This window comes from Cyprinodon tularosa, unplaced genomic scaffold, assembly GCF_016077235.1.
Source record: "Cyprinodon tularosa strain WSP-4 unplaced genomic scaffold, ASM1607723v1 ctg373, whole genome shotgun sequence".
NCBI lineage: Eukaryota > Metazoa > Chordata > Actinopteri > Cyprinodontiformes > Cyprinodontidae > Cyprinodon > Cyprinodon tularosa.
Window position 1 is genome coordinate 546,077 of NW_024039089.1, and position 22,921 is coordinate 568,997.

Sequence of the window (22,921 nt, forward strand, 5' to 3'; positions counted from 1 at the left end):
GCCCCATCCTCAATGGGTCTCCCTGCACACCTGCAGCTCATTGCCTCATTATCTGTGGAGTGTTCTTAAGCTGCTGACTGCCACTACCTCGACGCCAGAGTGTTTGCCAATACAGGGTACTCTAGCCATGCTTAGTTTAGCAGAGTCTAACCTGAGTTTTGGTTTGCCAGTTTTGGATACTCTAGCCAAACTGAGTTTTTGTCAACCTGAGTCTTAACTAGTGATGGTGAGATGAAGCCTCATGAGGCATTGAACCATTTGGCCAATTTGCTTCAACGATCCCCACAGTTCATGAGGCTTCATGTGAACATGTCACCACCTACTGGTGGAGTGCAGAACTACAGTTTGTAATAAAATCTGTGATTTTTTTTGCATTTGTTTTTCTTTTTTTTTCCCTTTTAAGTTCCCTTGAAATTATTAATGGTTGGTGTGTATAATACAATCTTTTGTAAGTTTTTTTAAGTGTAAAATTTCTTAGAACAATAATTTAAGGTGCACAGTTTTTCTGCCATTTTAGTGAAATAAACTCAAGCAGACAGTGACAGTGTTTGTGCAAATTGGGCAATGATGAGCAAAATTAAAGGTGTTAGTCATTTTTATTCAAACATGATAGTTTTTCCATGTTTTTTGGTTTTAATCAGGTTGGAAGTTATGTTCAACCAATCTTTTGGCTGCACCGACCTAATTTACCCAATCTATATTTTTACTCGGGCAAAACAATGCAAATTAGTTTCAGCAGCCAAAATAATTAAGTTTAATCGAAATTTTCAAAAGTCAAAGACAGGTCTTGAACCATCAACCTCTAGAGTGGGAGCCCGCCTCTTACAGCTGACGCCACCTATGAAGATATACTTGCTTAGGAGAAAATACTTCTTAACACTGACGTGTTAACACTGGCTTTGTCCGGTGGTTTGCTCAAATTTTGATCATTACATTGTTTATTTTAGCCAAATTAGCAACTAGATTGGTTGTTTTTCCAGCTAATCTATTATTAGAATCGATCCATCAAGCTGAGAGCATCTCTCCTCCAAACTCCCACATCTTCACTGAACACTGAGGCTGTTTAGATGCTTGTCAAAATTCTTGCGCATTCTGAACCACTTCCCGAAGTCACGTGGTATCACGGTAGCGAGGCCTCGGACGTCATCAATTTTGGCCCCTACTCTAAATGAATCACGCCTCGACACGCGCATCGGGGAAACGCCCCGTCCATTACTCGACACACGCCTCGAAGCCTCGGCTCATCTTATAACATCACTAGTCTTAACTTTGTTTTTGTCTTTGCCTCTCGGCAGGAAGTCATCCTGCAAACTGGATTTATTCGGACCTTTTCTCTCTGGAAGGTTCAACTGAGCTTCTAACTGAGCTTTGGTTCCAAACAGGAAGTTTGGATCCACTTTCCCCAAGAGGTACTGAGCTTCTAACTGAGCTGGGGTTTCAAACAGGAAGTTTGGATCCACTTTCCCCAAGAGGTCGTTTGAGCTTCACACCAAACAATGGTTTCATCAGCACCGCAGCCTGTTCAAGTACCGCAGGAAATCTGAGTGGCAGTCAGCTTCTCCGTTCACCAAGGAACATCCGCAGTCTGAGTAACTCAGTCCACCCATCACCAAACAAGACAATCTCTGGAACAATCCTCACAGACTGGATTCCATAAAGGACACCTTTTCCTGGAGAAGTGAGTCTGCAACCTTTTCCTCCTATTCAAATTTCCCACTGAGCCTGAACTAACCGCAGTGTCTTCCCTTCACCTTTCAGTCCCTGTTGAGCAGTGTTCTGAGCTGCACTGGACTCGATTCATTCTACACTCAGTAGCACTGGATTTCATCTTATATTCTTAATAAACCTGTTAAACTTTACCCTGGTTTCAGTTTGGTCTTCTGCATTTTGGGTCAGAACTTTAATAAAATCATGACACCATCAGAATAAAGGCAACATTTTCAGTTTGATTGAAAACTGCCGATTCAATCAAATAATATCCAGTGAATGATTCCACTTTGTTTGACAAGTCTTTCAAACAAGACAAGTGAATCAGCCATATTTGGAGTAAACCTATTCAACCTGGGCAGATAAAGAACTGTTATCAACCAAAACGACGATCTTGACAAAAAAATAAATGCAGAGGTAAATTTTTCCAGTGTGAGATCAACAAATTCATTCCAAAAAAGTAAAACATCCAATTTTACTTCCCGTCGAGGAAGCTTTTTCAATTCAAAATGTCAGAAATAGCGTTGAGTTCGAGGCTTTATGGATTAGCCCAACAAAGCCTTGTTTTTGTTTAGAAAACATGCAGATTGAAATGGACGAACTGCTCCACCCATGTGATCAATAAACATCAATTAAATAAGCATGAGAAAATGTAATCCAGGATGCCCACCATGCAGTGCCTCCGTGGGCAGAGAGCCTTATCACTGCAGCATACATGGAGGACTTGTAGTAATCAGGGGAGAGTAATTACGCATCTGCTCCTTTAAGAAGTGTAACATTTCCCCCTGGAATATTTAACCACTACCTTAATTAAGCAACAAGGGACATGATGAATGCTACTGATAGAGATAACTGGAGAAAATTGGATTCAGTTTAAAACAAAACTACTGACATTAAAGGGAAACGGCAAGGCTCAGCTGTCTGGACCTAATATGACTTGTTCAATTTGAGCTCATTTAGGGATTTATGAGCCACAGCTATTGACTGACGTGTGGAGCAGAGGCGTGGCCAGGGGTTACCGAAGGTGGATAGACCCCAGAACCTCAGGGTCAGTCTAAACTGTTCCAACAGGAAAATTAACGAGCAAAACATCCGCATACAAACTATCCTTTCCTACAGCCTTTGCTAATAAACAGAGGCATATATTTAAACATCCGTGCTTTCTAAGTAAAAGGTATAGTGGATGGAATTCTTTCAGGTTTAAGTTATGGGGCGAACATCTTTTCCGTTGTCATTACTTACCTACTTATATCAATCTTTCTGCATAAAATTAATATTTACAAGTACTAATATCTAGATAAATTAATTATTAAATACATTGTTATTAAAATAGTTATTTATCTATGATTTCACTGAAGACTCCTTGATGGTTTGTGGAGACATCACTTTATTTTTTATCATTTTACCCCATTTAACACAAAATCTATCTCTGAAAAGAGCATGAATTCTATACTTATCTTTATTAGTGTATTGATGTGCATAATTGATAACACAGAAATTTACATGTTTTGAATATTCCACTTGAGGGTATTACTACTGCAATCATCTTTATTAGAGGGCTAAAAATAGTAAGGGATGCCAAACAGCTCAGCTGTAGAGGTGGTCAGCAGCACCAAATTCCTGGGGGTGCACATCACAGACACCCTCACCTGGACTGTAAACACTACCTCACTGGTCAGAAGGGACCAAAAGCGCTTCTACTTCCTGTGGAGGATGAGGAGAGCCCACCTGCCCCCACCCATCCTCATCACCTTCTACAGAAGCTCCGGAGAGAGCGTTCTGACCAGCTATCTCACTGTGTGGAGTGGAGGCTGCAGCGCCTCAGACTGGAAGAAGGTGGAAACAGCAGAGAGGATCATGGGGGCTCCTCTTCCCTCCATTAAAGACATTTCATCGAAGTGCTGCGAGTCCCGAGCCCGTGACATCGGAAGCATTCGATGCAGGTCCAGCAGATTCCAGAACAGCTTCTTCCCCGCTGCCATTACACTGCTAAATCTTGTATAAAATGGGGTTTAAAGTCGTAGGAAAATCATAATTAAATGTCAAATCATCATTCTGTCCCAAAAGTTAGAAAATTTCTATTTAAAAAAAAAGTCCTGTCTTAAAATCTGTGTTTTTCCCCATTATTTTATGCAGGCCAGTTAGTTATACGTCAGCTTGTACACCTAAATTCGCCAATCATATATCACAAGCTTTGTTTGTGGCGCGTCGAGCAGCAAAAGTTCAATTTTTCCAACTCGAGCAGCAGCTGCGTTTGTGGCGCGTTGTGCGCGTCAGATGCTCAAACCCTCCCGATGCGCTGCTCAGACGCGCTGTGGGACATTTTGCTGCACCTACATGTAAACTAGCTGCTCCTGCTGCCTCTGCTGCTTTTGGTGTGAACGCAGCTTAAACGTATGCTACGTTCACACCAGACGCAGCAGGAGCAGCAAAATCTCGTCTGCTGCTTCATTTTTACTGCTTGTACCAGTTAGTTCTGATGCGCGGCTGAAGCAGCTTTGCTGCTCTGGCTGCGCGGTGGAAAAGTGGGTCTGACGCGCGATGGGCGGAGCTTCACTATCCTTTCTCTGCCTTGCAGCTATATTTGCTGTGATCAGTGGGAATAAAGTATTTTTAATATGTTTTTAAGTGGGAAAATCTACCTGAAAACTTAATCAGTGCAGTCAGTTCATCCAGATTACCATCCTGCCTTCCAATATTATTTCTGTCGGAGCCGCTCAGACCCCCACATACCGGCGGTGCGCTGTCAGTAGGAATCCCATTCAACAGCAGCCTATGGCCCGGTCGCCTCCTCAAGGTTTGCCGTGGCGCCTGGAAGGCGGTTTTCATGTACGTAATCCAAACTCCAGGCACCAGGATAATAAAAGCGAACATGTTTTGCTGGCATGTTTCTACATTTTAAGTTCATTTGGGCGTTAAGAAACTGTTTCAGAGGAGTGATCATAGAGGTAGGTATCATCAGCGATGTGTCTGTCTCCCTGCCAGCTCCCAGATCAGCTTCTCTGATTGGTTGATGCGACGCGTCCAGCAGCAAAAGTTCACTTTTTCCAACTGGAGCAGCAGCTGCGTTTGTGGCACGTTGCGCAGGTCAGATGCTCAAACCCTCCAGACTTGCTGCTCCTGCTGCTGAAACGCGCTGCGGGACCTTTTGCTGCGCCTTGACGCGCGTCAAACATTGACTTTGCATGTAAACTAGCGGCTCCTGCTGACTCTACTGCTTTTGGTGTGAACGCAGCTTAAACTTAGCCTCCTGAGACCATCCTGATCTCGCGAGCTTTCAAGGTTTCACTCGCTAATCAGTCTGGCTACTTTCCGTTAAAGAAAATTTGGAGCCGTTCACGAAACGAACGTCCAATCAGTGTTGGCTTTGAGGCGGGTTGAGGTGTGACGCAACGAGAAGCGCGACAGTTCAGTCTAAAGGACATGGCGGCTTCAGCCGATGAAACTAGCCTTAGCGTGGCTATCGAGCAAGTTTTATCGGAATTACAGAGTATTTCTCCACTGAAAGAAGAGCAAAACACTGCTCTGGAGGCTTTACTCAGAGGAAAAGATGTTTTTGCTCTTCTCCCGACTGGTTTCGGCAAGAGTTTGATCTATCAATTGGCTCCTCTTCGTCGTTGCTCTGTTAGTACGTCATATGCTTCGTTGATCTGATTGGTTTATTTGGCCCGTCTATCACCAACATAGGCCAATCAGCTAACCAGTATTTTCGCCCCTTCCCAAAATTACTTCAACGGAAGGTTTCCAGATGGATATGCGGAGCAGATCCATCTGGCGGAGTCAGGTTAGCTTAAACTTACACAAGCATCAAAAATGAAGCAGCAGACGCGTTTTTTGCTGCTCCTGCTGCTTTTAGTGTGAACATAGCATTAGATTGGCTAAGGGTAGCCATGGCCAGCCCTGGCCCCCCATTTAGCTCCGCCCCTGCTGTGGAGCTGAATGTCCCCCCTCCTCCCCCTCGTTTCCAAGTCATGATGGCGGAACTGTGAGGCTTCGGGACGAGCAGCAGTCTCCACCGCCCGTCCTCGTTCAGCAAGTGTACATAGTAATTTATTTATTCGTCTGAGCTGTTCATCCCCCCCCCCCCCCCCGCTATGACCCGCTGGATTCCCACTAAGAAAGAGAAGTACGGTGTCGGTAAGAGCCGCTTTCTTTACTTTCTAACTGCTTCAGACTGAACTCCAGCAGAAACTCCTTCAACTTCAAAACAAACCGGGCTGCAGGGGAAACTTTCTGTCTTTTTATCCCTTCTGTTTGAAAACTAAACATCAATTTAAGCTTTTTTTAATTAAAGGAAGTTAATCTTCCTGGTTGCTTCTTAATGTTTTAGTATAAACTGAAAAAATGACCCTAAAGGTGGAAACCTGGAAAAGATCCAGGAGTTCAGAGAGCATACCAGTCATTCCTCAGCTTAATCTCACTGCTGGAACACAAATAATCCCTCATTTTACCTTCAGGTGTTTTATTGTCCCTCTTAAAGCCTCCTATTTCAGAGTATGTGGTATGTATATACAGAGTATACAGGTTTTATTTGACTACATGCACACAAATCCTAACGGCAATAGTAGGGTTAATTCCAATGCAATAAAGTTTTGTGCCACTTTAGAAAAAGCAGTGTTTTGCAACAAGGTGTGGCTCCTCTACCTGCAGCTGTGTCTGATAGTTACAGTCTGGCTCAATGTGCTATTCATGCCCACTAGGTAACAATCTGCTCAGCTCTCTATGAGTAATCCTGACCTATTTCCCGCTGCACTGCACTGCAAAAAACATCTAGAAATAAGTCAAAATGTCTTCAACTAAGTGCATTTATCCTTAATTTGAGTAGGTAAATGAGATGGTTTGCCAATAGCATGAGTAGTTTTACTCTTAAAATAAGATAATTAGATACAATTATCTAATTATCTTATTTTAAATGTAAATTATCTTGTTCCATTGGCAAAGTGTCTCACTTGCCTCCTCAATTCAGGAAAAAAAAAACTTAATTGAAGAAAAATTTACTTATTTTTTTCCAGTGTGGCAGCCTGTACAGAGAGGAAAGACAGGCATCCACACTGCAAAAATTTTTAATCTAAATAAGTAATTTTTTCTTAAAATAAGTGCATTTTTCCTTGAATTGATGAGGTAAGTCAGACCCTTTGCCAATGGAACAAGACAATTTACATTTGAAATAAGAAGAAACTATTGCGTTGTCTTATTTCAAGCGCATATTATCTAATTATCTTATTTTATAAGTAAAAATACTCATTCCATTGGCAAACTATCTTATTTACCTGCTCAAATTAAGGGTAAAATGTCTACTTATTTTCAGATAGTTTTTGCAGTGCAGCTGTGCTTTACACTGAAAAAAATAAAATCTAGATAAGTCAGTTTTTCCTTAAAATAAGTGCATTTTTTCTTGGATTGAGGTGTTAAAAGAGACATTTTGCCAATGGAACAAGACAATTCACACTTAAAATAAGAAAACACAATTGCCTTGTCTTATTTTAAGTGCATTTTATCTAATTATCTTATTTTATAAGTAAAAAAAACTCATTCCATGGGCAAACTCTCATTTACCTACTAAAATTAAGGATAAATACACTTAATTTAAGACATTTTACTTATTTCTAGATTGTTTTTCCAGTGCACTGGAAAAAAACTAAATCTAGATAAGTCATTTTTTCTTAAAATATGTACATTTTTTCTTGAATTGAGGAGGTAAGTGAGACACTTTGCCAATTGAACAAGACGATTTACATAAAAAAAAAATATATATATATATTTCGTTGTCTTATTTCAAGTGCATTTTATCTAAACATCTTATTTTAAAGGTGCTATAGGAGGTCTTGGAAAAACGGTTTCAACAAGGTATATTTTTTTACATACACAAGGGCAAGGCAAGGCACATTTATTTGTATAGCACAATTCAGTACAAAGACAATGCAAAGTGCTTTACATGATTAAAATATAGGAAAATAAAACAGAATCAAAGCAAGTAGGAAAAAATATATATATAAAAAAAATGCAGAAACAAAAAAAAGAATATTAAAAACAGTTGGACACAACCATGCCTCTCCTTCAGACCACCCCTCGAAACCAAGCCTTCGAAACACAGGAACGTGTTGCTGTCTGTCGAGGTGTTCAGATGAGATAGAGAATGAAACAAGCCTAGACCGAGTGCTCGTGATACGAGCTAACAACAACATAACGCTACGTTCACACCTAAAGCAGAAGAGGCAGCAAAAGCAGCTAGTTTACATGCAAAGTCAATGATTGAAGCTCATCACGGCGCAGCAAAAGGTCCAGGCAGCGCTGCTGATGCAGAGCGCTATGATCAATTCTCTGAAATGGTTTATTAACGCCTAAATTAACTTCTGCCAGCAGAACATGTTCGGTTTTATTATCCCGATGCCTGCAGTTTGGATCACGTACATGAAAAACTCCTTCCAGCAGCCGTGGAAAACCGCAAGGAGGCGACGGGGCCAGAGGCTGCTGTTGAATGGGATTCCTACTGACAGAGCACCGCCGGTGTACGGGGGTCTGAGCAGCTCTGACAGAAACAATATTTGAAGGCAGGATGGTAATCTGGATGACTGCGCTGACGATGTTATATAGATTTAAACTACATTTTATATATATTTGCTGATCACAGCAAATATAGCTGCCATTGTTCCAGGCAAAGCAAGGATAGAGTAGCTCCGCCCAACGTGCATCAGACCCACTTTTTGACCGCGCAGCCAGAGCAGCAAAGATGCTTCAGCTTCGCGTCAGAACTAAACTTCTACAAGCATCTAAAATACAGCAGCCCGCGTGTTTTTTTTTGCTTTCTCCTTGCGTTCTGAACGTAGCATAACAGTGGCTAGCTTCCCGCCATGGCGTCCTGCGCGATCATTGGGGGTCGATTCGTTCATTTGTCAGGGTACGCGCACAGGGGGGAGGGGCAAGCAGACGACCACGCTTGACGTGTCAGGAACCAATCGTGTACAACGGACCGTGATTTGTGATTGGTGGACGTTACTCATTGATTTCTCACTGTAGCGGAGAGCATTTATTTTCGTTTCACTTCCAGACCTTCTATTTCACTGCTTGCTAAGTGGCTGTGGGGAGATTTTTAAGCCACATGGTAAAAAATGCATCAGAAAAGATCTCCTACTGCATCTTAATGAGTAAAAATCCTAGGTCTTATTTTAAGAGTAATTTTACTCTTAAAAGAAGATGTTTAGATAAAATGCACCTGAAACATACGGAAGAGGATTAGAGCCACTGGAAAAAAAAAAAAAAGTGCTTTTTAAATTTTATTTCAGTTTAACATGGAAAAAAAAGTCAGAATTCTGACTTTGATCTCAGACTTCTGAGAAAAAAAGTCAGAATTCTAACTTTAATCTCAGAATTCTGACCTTGATCTCAGACTTCTGAGAAAAAAAGTCAGAATTCTGACTTTAATCTCAGAATTCTGACTTTGATCTCAGACTTCTGAGAAAAAAAGTCAGAATTCTAACTTTAATCTCAGAATTCTGACCTTGATCTCAGACTTCTGAGAAAAAAAGTCAGAATTCTAACTTTAATCTCAGAATTCTGACCTTGATCTCAGACTTCTGAGAAAAAAGTCAGAATTCTGAGATCAAAGTCAGAATTCTGAGATTAAAGTCAGAATTCTGACTTTTTTCCCCATACTAAACAGAAATAAAATTTAAAAATCAATTAACCTTTTTTTTTTCAGTGGCCCTAATCCTCTTCCGTACAAATAAGACAAAGCATTTTTTTTAAAGTTTAAATGGAAACTGTCTTGTTCCAATGGCAAAATGTCTCTTTTACCTTCTCAATTCGAGAACAAATGCACTTAATTTAAAAATAAATGACTTATCTAGATTTTGATTTTTTTTTCCAGTGCATTTGCTCTGCAACAAATAGAAACCTAAATAAGTCATTTTTTCTTCAATGGAGGAGGTAAGTGAGGCAGTTTGCCATTGGAACAAGACAATGAACATTTAAACTAAGAAAAAAAACAATTGCTTTGTCTCATTACAAGTATCTAATTATCTTATTTTAGTGGCTAAAAATACTCATTCCATTGGCAAATCATCTTATTTACCTACTCAAATGAAGGGTAAATGCACTTAACTTACCTGTTTATAGGTGTGTTTTGCAGTGTGCATGCTTTGGTGCATACATAGAGATGGAATTATGGTTTCATGACTTCCTGTTTGGCTGTAAACTATGGGGAATTAATCTTTTCAAAGATGCTTCATGATCTTTCTGAGTGAATGGTGTCGCTTTAAAACAGCTCATAAATTTGGAGTTGGAGGAAAAAGGTGTTTAAAAGTGAAATTCTGTGATGGGGCATTTAGTAGTTGACACTGATAAGTTATAATTAGCGGATCCACATGTGGGTGCAGTTACCAGCTGATTAATTGACTTAATGATCTCACAGTGGAGAAATTTAGTTATATTAGCTCAAATATTAAAAAAGAAGAAGAAGGTGTGTGGGGTATATAGAGTATATACAGTCCGTCTACTTATATAGCTTTGGTAGAGCTTCAAGTTGGGTATTTTTTCACTTTGACTGGGCCGGTCCAATCAATAAATACAGTTTTTTCATACAGCTACTGTAAAGTTTTCTTCCAGGCTGCATTGTGGATAAATATTTCCAGAAACTTTGACCAACTTTCCTGTTCTGTTAAAAGGAAATCGCAGCATAACCCTGAAATCCTGCATCGTACATCTCCGCCCTGCTGTGCTCCAGACCGCCTGTGCAAAGCAGAGCCTACAGCCTCCGCTGTTCCTCACATCTTGCGTTGCATGCGTTATATTATTACTAAATTATAGGAGCAAAACACACGGAAATGAACGCTTAATTTAATATGACATTCAAAAAAATCAGCATCAGCAGCATATGTTCAGTTTCTGCCCAACTATTTTCTTTTAGTTGTGGAATTTTGTAACATTGATAACTAAGATCGTACAAAATGGCTTTTTTATGAACTATATTTGTTCTCTACTTCCAAACTCAGAATCTCTTCATCCATATCTGCAATAAGAAGTTTCTTTTGACTGGATTTGATTAAACTTTTAAGCCTTTAGGTATAAAATAAATATTTTGATGGGGATGAGAAACCTGCTTCCTGGTATATTGAAGTACCAATAGTTTGGATCCAAACTTTAAATAAACAGTATAAGTTTTTTTTTAGATATATAAGAATTATGCTATAGTTTCTAGTTACCAATCTGTCGTTACTGTATTTTAATTTAACAAACCGGATCTTCTTGTCGTTCTTTTTCCTGTTTGGTTCGACTGCAATTGCAGGAAATTACTTCTCTGCATTCAACCCATCCCCTTGGGGAGCAGTCAGCTGCCATTGTGCGGCGCCCGGGGAACAAGTTAAGGGTCTTGCTCAGGGACCCAGAGTGGCAGTCTGTGGGAGTGGGGGATCGAACTCAAAATCTCAGGATTCAAAGCCCTATGCCCTAACCACTAGGCTGCCACATTTAGACAATGTTACCCTTGACCTCTCTGTTTATTGGTCTTCATGAAGCTTTTTGTTCTTTAATGTTTTATCTATGGAAGAAACGTTTTCTCATTAGAATCAAAGCTTGTAAAAACCCTACGCGTCTCATTTCAAAACCTAGGGGTCCTTTGATGAAAGCATGATGTGTTGAGCTGAAACAATTCATCGGATTAAATGATTATTGAAATAATCGTCAACTAATTTAGTAATCGATTAATCGTTCACTGGAGTAAAAACAAATAATAAAGAAAAAATAAAATAAACATTTTTCATTTAAGATAAAAACCTTTTTCGTCTGTCATTATGTTCCATGTAGAACTCCTCAAGTGGAAAAGTTTTAGTTTCACCTGGATTAATTGGGCAAAAATACATTTATTAGAATTTTTTTTAATACTATATGCAAAATGTTAACGTATTGTTTTTACAATTTTGGTATAATTACTGCTCTAAATGGGTCTCTCTGTCAAATAAAAGGCATATTTTATTCTCTATACTCCAGTTAATGATTAATCAATTACTGAATTATCTGACGATTATTTTAATAATTGATTAATTAACTGGATTAATTATTTCACCCCTAATAGCCGAGACCATCTAATGAATCACCCAGATATTAGTATTTTGAATCAATAAAAATATCGTCTAATGAAATATTGTGATAATTGGCAGAATTTTTTTTTTTTTACACTTCTTTTTAATTGACGTTCACATTTTTCACATTTTCTATTATTGTGTCATTTTTATCATTATAAGTGAAATAAGAGGAATGGGCTGTAAAGAATTGGCAGCACATTTAATAAAATAATAAAATAATGAAAACCACCATCACCTTAGAAAATTATTCAATCTCTAAGAGAATGTTTTTTTAAAAAGGTGAAAAAGTGTAAATACTTGCGGTGAGTGTCTGTGGTTATGATGAGGGACGAGCTGCAGGACGCTCTGTGTCTTTTTATCTGTTATTGTTTTATAACCAGCACAGGTAGGCTGCTTATTGGCTCAGTCGGGTTGGGAATCAATAAATCTTATCTTTAAGTTGCGCAGACTGGCAGCCATGTTTGCTTTCCGTCTTTCCTGCACTAGAAACGAAAGTCCTTGACCTGGAGGGTCTAGATGTGTCCGCAGTGAAAACATCTAGTTTAGATTATCTTTGCAGCAGGTATGAATGCGTACGCCGACCTGATTAACTTCTGCTCTTTACGGCGTAAAGGTTGAGTTGCTGTTGTCAATGAAAACATTTGAACCCATAATAGCAGTCCTTCCCTCCTGGTTACATGTGACCTGGTGTGACGGGATGTTCTCTGATAGTCTGTAGGTGTTTGGAAACTGTCTGACTGTGCAGTTGTCTCCCCAGAAACAGAGCAGGAGTCAGCGACATTGTTCTTAATCTTCCAAATGCCATCGGACCCTGTATGAGGGCTTACATTTTTAATCCTATTAGTGAACCTCGGCTGCTCCTGAACACAGGCAGCAGCATCTTCAGGGTGAACGAAGAAGCTTTTCAGTTGTTTTTTTTAAAACTGTTTTGTGGTACTGTCAGTCAGATCATGCTCGCTGACAGGGAAAGGTTGATAATAGACGGCTTATCTTTTCTGGTGCATCTGTGACAAAGTCATAATGGGAAATCTTCCTGATATTTACATCCAAAAGAGGAGCAGAGCTCTGGGGCTCAGATTGAAGTGCTGGAACCGGCAGCTCTTTGGAACGACATGTCGCATATTGGGCTCCAGAAGGGGCTTTGGATGAATCCCCTAAGTCGATGCCCCTTTAGTCGACTCAGTCTGAAAAACAAATAAATCTGTTGCTGTGGAAAACAAATGATTTTTTTTTTCCTTTTACAGGCGTCTCTTATTGTTGCCTGAGGCTAGGCATTTTTGACCACATTAACTTTTACAAGCATGGCAAACCCAGTTATGCAAACATTCAGTAGCCGATTACATACAACCCAGACGAGTATTTTGCATATGTTTCCCAGACTTTATAAATAAAGCCAACTCTGTTATGTGTGTGCAGTTTTTGCAGTAGGGCAGAGAGCGAGCGCAGCGCCGTATAACATGTCTGAGCACACAGGAATAAGCAGAATTTGAGCCCAGAATGGAGACTATAGCTGATAACTTTACAGAACTTTGCTTTAAAAAAAAAAGGATATTTGACTTCTATGTGATTCAGATCTGCCTGAATTAGTAGCACCTGTTCCTGGTTTACAGTGGCCCACTTCAGTTCCCTATAGAAGGAGTTTTGAGTGTTTTCTCCGCTGAATTTCCCCCATGAGCAGCTGTTGTCGGAGCAAAGATCAATACATATTTCCTCTTTGCACAAAAAAACCTGTGCCATTAGAAACTGAATTTAATTTGCCTCGACTAAATCTGTTTTTATGTTATTTCAAATGAAATGTAATTTTTAAAATGAACTTAATTGATTTGAAACTGAAATAATAAGTATAGATATTCGCATACCGCTTCCTTATACCATCTTAACTTTGCATTTTATCAATGCTAAAAACCATTGTTGTTTGCATATATTTGATATAGGGATTTTTTATATTTTTTATATTGTGGTTATTTAATTTGCATGAATTTACACACCTATTCAAATAGCAGCTGTGATTTCTTTGAGAAAGGAAGTTCAGAGCTGAGATTGGAACATTTTTATTATTTTATACCTTTTTATTTGTCATGTTTTTATCCTTGTTATCAAAAATAGTATTAAATATTTCTGTAAACATCAATATCAAGTTTGAAGTTTTATTGTCATGACAACCCTAAACTGAGTTATTTTCAGTTCTATAATTTATTTTGAGTAGAAAACAAAAGCAAATCTTCTGACAAAGGCGTTCTTTAGCCACATATACAGTCAGAGATTTGCATTTCACATCATCTTTTTTTAGAAGCTGCAGCAGAAAAGTGCATCTGAGCTCTGTATATGTAGTGTTGCACCGATTGCAGGTTCTGGCCAATCAGCGACTCCTGATGTTTAAAAAGCCTAACATGATCATTACAGATTTTTTTTTCCTATAACGATTTAATTTTAATCTTATCTTACTGAACATTTTTCAGTACTTCTGAAATGATCAAAACTCTTGAAATTACTTCTCCGAAATTGTATTATGAAATTTAGGCAGGATCGGGATGAGTCGGCAATAAAGATGCACAGACAAACTATTTCTGCTAGAATTAAAATGTGTTTTATTCCGCCACAGAAAACAGCAAAGCAAACACATCAATCAAGGCACGGTGCTGAATACAAATTATATTGTCCCCCTACTGTGACACAAAGGATCGGAGGACCGGTCGATCCCGGCAGGGCAGCAAACCGCGCAGCTAGGCGTCCGTACGCGACCCTAGCAGGCTCTGCCAGTGCCAACCGCCGTCCGTCATTTATGCCAAATTTCAAAGGAAAGTCTTTCACCCAATCAGGAAAAGTAATGGCTCCCTCTCACGCCTGGAGCGCATGATTACAGAAACCAAAATATGGAACGGGCACCCCCCGAACCCACCCAGGGCTCGTGGACAGCCGAAACCAAAAACATTATTACATCACGGTCAGAGCATGGCACAGAGAGCTCGTGAGTACAAAAACAAATTATATAATGCTCTCAAGGAAACAGAAACTTGGATAATGAGAGTGCCTTGGTAATAAGAGTGCTTCATTTGTAATACAAAACTTGTATGAATGTCAAAGAACATAAAATATAAAACCCATATATATCAGAAATATAAATCAAAGTTCAGAGCATTGAGACAAGATCTGTGGAACAGATCGGTTTGACATCTAAGAATTGGCTGATCCTGATCTCTAAGGAAACTGAGACCGATAATTTGCAGGTGGATAAATCGATGCTGTCAAACAAGGTCGGGCTGCAACTGACAATTATTTTGCAAATTAATTAATCTGTTCTTTTTTTTCAATGAATCGCTTAATCGGACAGCAAAAGGTTCCTTAAAAGAGACTTTTTACAAAATCAAACTAAAACTTTTCCTCTTACGTAGTTCTGGATAGAGCAGATTGTTATAGGAAAAAGATCTTTATCTTCACTGCAAAATGTTTAAATCTTTTTTTACAATTTTTATTACTGCTCTGAGTGGGTCGTTCTGTCAGCTAAAGGCATGTTTTACAGTCTCTATACTCCAGTTAATGATTAATCGATTACTAGATCAGTTGACGATTATTTCAATAATCGATTAATCCGATTGTTTAAAGCTTATTGGCTCCACTGTAACAGCTACCTTCTATTAGCTCAAGGTTCCACATTAGCTTAGTGTGCCGCTGCAACAACCGGTATCAGTTTGCTCTGTTTCCTGATCAATATGTTTGACTTGGTAAATGACGCAGGCTCCAGCGCTTGGACTAAAAATGTTTTATTTAAAATAAAATGTCAATTTGTGTTTGTTTTTAATTACACTGTAGTCCCCATGTTAATGTAACTATAAAATATTCATTTATAAAAACAGTCTATCTGAACTTTGATTTATATTTGTTTCAAAGCATTAATTGCGTTTTCAGTTTAGGGAAATTCCTTTTAAAACTGAAAAACATTCAAATTTCAAAAGACACACAGATTCTTCTCAGCACCAGTAATGATCAGCCAGACTACTGCAGTGAGTAAACCCTTATATGTAAAAAAAAAAAAAAAAAACAAGTTGCTGGAATGTCAGAAAAACTACAGTTATTTTATGATAAGCAGAAAAATGTCTGATTAAAAAAATGTGCACCAATACTTCCTTTTTTTTCAGTGTTTGGAGGAGGGGAGGGTAGGTTGGTGTGTTGTGACATTTTTCTGCTTAATCAGGGACTTTACAGTGTTTTATAACAATCAAGATGATTTTCAGCATTAAGGAGAAATCTATCAATTTCTTAACCTTATATCTTATCTATGACGGAGTGTTAGGGCCAGGCTAGAATTACGAGGATAAAGTCGTACAATTACGAGGATAAAGTCGTACAGTTACGAGGATAACGTCGCACAATTACGAGGATAACGTCGCAAAATTACGAAGATAATGTCGTGCAATTACGAGGATAACGTCGTGCAATTACGAGGATAACGTCGTGCAATTACGGGGATAACGTCGTACAATTACGGGGATAACGTCGTACAATTACGGGGATAACGTGATAAAATTACAAAGATAACGTGGTAAAATTACGAGGATAACGTCGTACAATTACGAGGATAACGTCGTACAATTACGAGGATAACGTCGTACAATTACGGGAATAACGTGGTAAAATTCCGAAGATAACGTGGTAAAATTACGAGGATAACGTCGTACAATTACGATGATAACGTCTTACAATTACGATGATAACGTCTTACAATTACGAGGATAACGTAAAATTCTGAAGTTAACGTTGTACAATTACAAGGATAACGTCGTAACATCATGAGAATACAGTCGTAATATTAAGAGAAACAAGTTGTATTTTATGAAAACTCTTACAAGAAGCACTTTCTTCCCTAAAAGTAATCATGTGAAGTTATACTTTGGCTCTGGTTTGACAACTAAAAAAAATCTTTTAGCACCAGCATGAAATTGGGCAGTAGGTCAAAGCGGACTCAGGTTGCTGATTGGTGGCGCTGGTGAGACGTCATCTGCTGGTCGGAGCTCCAAGCTTTCTTTCTGAAATGGGTTGTTGTATGACGAGTAAATTCTTGTAATGTTACAACTTTATTCTCATAATATATTGACCTCATTCTCGTAATCATATGACTTTATTCTCGTAATTTTACAACTTAATTTCCTCAAACTAAAAGATTAAAAATAATCTCTAACCTGGCCCTAATACTCCGTCGTCTTATCACATCCACTCATGGTCCCTAAATAAAATATACTGCAACAGCCAAATAAACTAGCCTGAAACTTTCAGAAAAGAGTGTCCCAAGTGTTAATATTCTTGGATTAACTGATTCTGATTTTTTTATTAGTATTTATTCTAATTCTTCCTGTTTGGTTGGAAGCTAACTTGTCTTCTAACAAGCATTGATCTGTTGCCCCGAACCCAGTTTAGAGGAACATATAAAAATCTGTATTTGTGTGGATTTTCCTATCAAACATTAACTGTAGCTGTTTTGGATTTCCTCCAAACCTGCTGAGTTCCATGTCTTTCCAATCATGAAATCTAAAAACGGAGGCGGCGCTCCAGGTGACTGGATGAGGGTGTCCATAAAATTACCATTTAACCCAGCAGTAAAGAAACTGGCAGCTGTGACGGGGTGCAGCTTCTCGGCTCGCTTTCAATGGGTTCCAAGTGGGGTATGAAATAGGGTCATATAGATTTATCAAAGAAAGGGTTCAAGTTCAAACTTCTCAGTTTTCAATATTTCTAACACTTAAGAAAAATGAAATCTAAGGTAAGAAATTCGAATGTTACACAAAGTTATTGGGTTATTATTATTTGCTGTATTTCTACCCATGTTTTGTCCAGCTTTGCAAACTGCCTGTCCTAAATGTACAGAGAACCGACTCCTCATAGGCATGCCCCATTGAAAGTGTGGCTTTTTGAGTCTCTCAGAAGGATGTGTGCTCCGTACTGATCACTAAATTAGATTTCTTTTAGCCTAATGATCTGCTGCTCATCCATGAAAGCAGGTCAAGCTGAAAATTGAATGATTCTGGTCACCAGTCAAAGGATCAGCGCATCCAGTATAAAGTAGCTCAAGTTATCATCAATATGTGCATACGCCAGATATTTACAAACACTGCATAAAATAAGAGATGCAACTTTTTTCATTCATACTGTTTCACATTAAATCTGATACAGATGGTTTTATATTTTAGCTCATTTGGAATTAGTAAAAGCCAAAAATAGTGAAACTTTTCTTTATTTTTTTGCACTCCTGTAGTTTTTAGTGTCATAGTATGTGGTAGAGTTATATTTTAACCACATCCTTCCACTAGCAGGTGTGCACTGGAAAAAAATGAAATCTAGATAAGTCATTTTTCTTAAAATAAGTGCATTTGTTCTTGAATTGAGGAGGAAAAAGAGAAATTTTGCCATTGGAAGAAGACAATTTACATTTAAAATAAGAAAATACAATTGCATCGTCTTATTTCTAGTGCATTTTATCTAATTATCTTATTTTAAGAGTAAAAATACTCATTCCATTGGCAAATTATGTTATTTACCTACTCTAATTAAAGGAATAGTACACCCAAAACATGATTGGCCTTCATTTTCTACTCACCCCCATGCTGAACAACACTCTGGAGTACTTTTTTGATATGTCAAATGCATCTGGAGATCTGGGAGGCTTCTTGCTGTCTGCTGACATTCAAATAATGGAGGTCTATGGTGCCCGAGGCAGAAAGGTCCACAAAAAACGTGTCAATATTCCTCCATACTGCTCGTTCAATGTATTCCAAGTGTCCTGAGTGGGTAGCGTCCATAATTTACTCGAAACGAAGTTATTTAGAATGTTTTTAGAGCATAAACAGTAGTGTATAGGATTTCCTAAAAGCGCGTTCACGGCGCTACGGAAACCGTGGCAGACCAAACCAGATGAAAGTGCGCATTCAGCTCGGCAAAGAACTCATGCTCTTCCTCAACACTGAAGTCCTCAGACATTTTTCTTTCGTTGTTTCTTTCTTTGCACAGGTAAACAGCACATTTCTTCTTCTACGCTTGCATTATTGGCAGAGCAGACGCTGAATGCGCACTTTCATCTGGTTTGGTCTGCCGCGGTTTCCGTAGCGCCGTGAACGCGCTTTCAGGAAATCCTATACACTACTGTTTATGCTCTAAAAACATTCTAAATGACTTCGTTTCGAGTAAATTATGGACGCTACCCACTCAGGACACTTGGAATACATTGGACGAGCAGTATGGAGGAATATTGACACGTTTTTTGTGGACTTTTATGGACCTTTCTGCCTCGGGCACCATAGACCTCCATTATTTGAATGTCAGCAGACAGCAAGAAGCCTCCCAGATCTCCAGATGCATTTGAGATATCAAAAAAGTACTCCAGAGTGTTGTTCAGCATGGGGGTGAGTAGAAAATGAAGGCTAATCATGTTTTGGGTGTACTATTCCTTTAAGATTAAATACACTTAATTTAAGAAATCTTTACTTATATCTAGATCGTTTTTCCAGTGTAGGTTGCAGTATTTTATCCCACTTCTCCTGACTGGTGTAACTTAGGCTATATCCACAGGCAGCCATATAAGGTATCCGAAAAAGGGAAGTTTTTAAATGTAAAGATGAAACCACTTCTATTTCTTGATTATTTTATTAGCACCCCTAGAAAATTGGGGTCACTCTTACTGCTTTAAGTCCTACAATGGAAAAATGATCTAGAAATAAGTAAAAATGTGTTAAATTAAGTGCATATAGTCTTAATTTGACTAGGTAAATGACAGTTTTCCAATGGAATAAGTATTTTTACTCTTGAAATAAGATGATTAGATAAAATGCACTTGAAATAAGACAAGGCAATTGTTTTTTTTTTACTTTTTTTAAGTGTAAATTTGTCTTCTTCCAATGGCAAAATGTCTCTTTTACCTCCTCAATCCAAGAAAAAAATGCACTTATTTTAAGAAAAAATGTCTTATCAAGATTTCGAATTTTTTCCAGTGTACCTGAAGGACACACACTGCAAAAAACGATCTAGAAATGGGTAAAAATGTCTTAAATTTAGTGTATTTACCCTTAATTTGAGTAGGAAAATAAGATTATTTACCAATGGAATGAGTATTTTTACACTTAAAGTTAGATAATTAGATCATATGCACTTGAAATAAGACAATGTAATTATTCTTTCATATTTTAAATGTAAATTGTCTTGTTTCATTGGCAAAGTGTCTCACTTACCTCCCCAATTCAAGAGAAAATGCACTTATTTAGATTTCAGGTGTTTTGCAGTGCAGCCTTTCTGTGTCAGTAGGTAACTTTACACGGGACGCTAAATAAAATCACGTTTCAATGGTCAACAATATTAGGGCTGAGCTATAGTAGCGCCTCGGGTTGCATTGCCGGTCTGTGCATCGTGTGCAGCCCATTGAAGCTATGTACACATTTATAGTTGATGCAGATGTAGATGCAGTATTTGCTAAAAAAACAGGTCCTCAGCATACAAACGTAAAAACAGAAAAAAGGAGAAGCAACAATTGATGACCCACTTCCTAAATGTTAGAATGCTGTTTTATGTTTTAAAATATGGGATTATTGAAGAATAGCAGGTGTGTTTATGGCAGCTACACATAAATACATGGTAGGCAGAATAAGGCTGTAGATTTACCTGTTGTCTCATAGAAAAGACGTGGAGATGTATAAAGCAGCCTGCCTTTCAAGCCCATTTGGATCTCTAAATAACAACTCAATGCTTTACATACTGGGGGCAGTTGTTTAGACTTTTATTCAATAGAAACAGGAATCAGAATCCTTGATTTTTACCCGCTAGCTTGGCCAATGAACTCACCCTTGAAAGTATGACTGTATTTTTTTTTGTATGCTGTGTGCAGTCACTGAATAAACAGTGGCCCTTCCGCGCCATGTGATGTCATCTTAGACAAACATGTTCAGGGTGGGCAGCTTTGAATCCACCCATTTAGAATGAGGCTGCAACGCATGCCGTTGCACCAAGACACAAAAATTCGCAGTTGCACGACCTATCACCAAGGCAGCGCATGGAGTCCATGCCCGAGACGGGTGGGGAAAGCATGATTGCGTCACATTTAGCGCACACACCCTCACTCCCTGTTCAATGCGGTGACAATAAACCTAGCTTAAGGCCCCCCTCCTGTTCAAATTAGACCTAGACTTACACTTAGAGAAACTTTGTTATTTTAAATACACAGCGTATGCAAAATGAAATTTCATTTATACAGCTTTCAGTAAATGAGCATTAGCTTAGCAGTATTGATTAAAATGTGAACAGTGTAGGAGAGACATGGTGCAAAAGGCATTGATGTGGAAAGTTAAGAGCAGTGCCAAAATGCAGTAGAAAAATTTAGAAGATTCACCAAGTAGTGCGAGTATAATGTTATCAGTGTGATGCAGAGTCTCGATTTGTGACTCATTAGTTTTCAACAGTTTAAAAGTCTTATGGCAGCAGAAAAAAAAACGATCACTGCAAAAATATTCTAGAAATAAGTAAAAATGTCTTAGATTAGGTGCATTTAGCCTTAATTTGAGTAGGTAAATAAGATGATTTGCCAATGGAATGAGTATTTTTACGCCTAAAATAAAATAATTAGATAATATGCACTTGTTTTTTCATATTTTAAATGTAAATTGTCTTGTTCCATTGGCAAAGTGTCTCACTTACCTCCTAAATTCAAGAACAAATGCACTTATTTTAAGGAAAATTTACTTATCTAGATTTCGATTTCGAGTGCTGCTAAGCTTCTTCCCAGAGGGCAGCAGGGATAACAGTCCATGCTTCCACTAACTCAGATCTTTGTAAACTAAAAAAAAGGTTACCAACTACGCAGATGACACGCAGCTGTATATTACAATGTCAATAGGAGATTATGAATCCACAGTAAATGCACAGGAGAAATTAACACAAAGATTTCCCAACATTTCTTAAACTAAGAGAAAATGTTTCTCTATCCTTGTGGGGACTTTCAATTGACTTCCATTCATTTCTAACCCATTTCTGCAGCCTAACTGTGACACTAACCCTAACCATTATGGGTTCATACCTAACCCCAACCTAAACTAAATTCACACTTTATCCCTTAACCTAACCCTAGAAAAGCAATTGTACCCCATGGTGACCAGAGGTTGGTCCTCACTAGAGCACTCGTCCCCACGATGTGCTGTGATGTATGGAAAAAGGTCCCCACGATGTAAGAAATACGCACCATTACACGCATGCACATACACCCCCACACACAAAACTGATGTAATAGATTTTGGACCAAAGATCGTTCAAAAGTTAATTCCGTAAAAGTTGAAAAAACAATCCACTGGACTTGGTTTCCAAGATTTGAAGACCTTTCGCTACCTCTCCAGGAAGCTTTCTCAATCACCACACCCCCCACCCCATCACAGAGGAACAAAGTACGTCCCCTCTTCAGCCGATGAACAATACCTCCTTAATGACCGACCCTTAACAATCATAGACAGGTTTCAGATATTACAGGCTAACAACGGAACCAAACGACCCGCTCATCGGTTGCCATTTGCATGTTTGCAAGCGATACAAGGCCTTGTCTCTATAAAGACTCAAACTCACTGCGGATCTAGACATTTGAATTGAGAAAGCTTCCTGGAGAGGTGGTGAAACTTCTTCAAATCTTGGAAACCAACTCCAGCGGATTGTTTTTTAAACTTTATGGAATGACTATGACCTGAATGACTGAGAATCTTCATCAGTTCAAAAGTTAACACACAGCCTTAAGCCCTGTCCACACGAAGTCAAAACGAACACGAAACCCTAATATTTTCCAAAATGTTTGTCGTAAAGACGGAGACGTAAAATAAATGTGATCGTCCACACGAATGCATGAAAACGCTGCAAAATGTATGCAAGGCCTGTAAGTGGCGCTGTGGTGCCAAAGCAAAAATAGGGGACGAAATGATGGGCATGCGCACTACAACAACCAAACCGGAAAACCCCTAGAAGAAGAACCAAATAGAAAAGATGGCGGCAAGTACGACTGGGCGAACATGTACAAGTCTTGTTTGGACAGATGATGAAGTGGAACTGCTGCTTCGAGTTACACTTGATTATAAAGTCAAAAGACTACGAGAAAGTGTCGATTGGGAGACGTGTCAGTCAAAATA

General features: G+C 38.7%; 1 protein-coding gene across 1 annotated transcript in view; it reads left to right on the forward strand.

Moving 5' to 3' along the window:
• The first annotated feature begins 5,681 nt into the window (after positions 1-5,681).
• The window catches only part of LOC119790886 (dedicator of cytokinesis protein 5-like), a 106,208-nt gene continuing 88,968 nt past the window's right edge, over positions 5,682-22,921 (forward strand). The window contains exon 1 of the mRNA XM_038296627.1: positions 5,682-5,844. Within this exon, the coding sequence (XP_038152555.1) occupies positions 5,802-5,844 (43 nt within the window). The 5' untranslated portion in view covers positions 5,682-5,801. The remainder of the gene's footprint in view (positions 5,845-22,921) is intronic.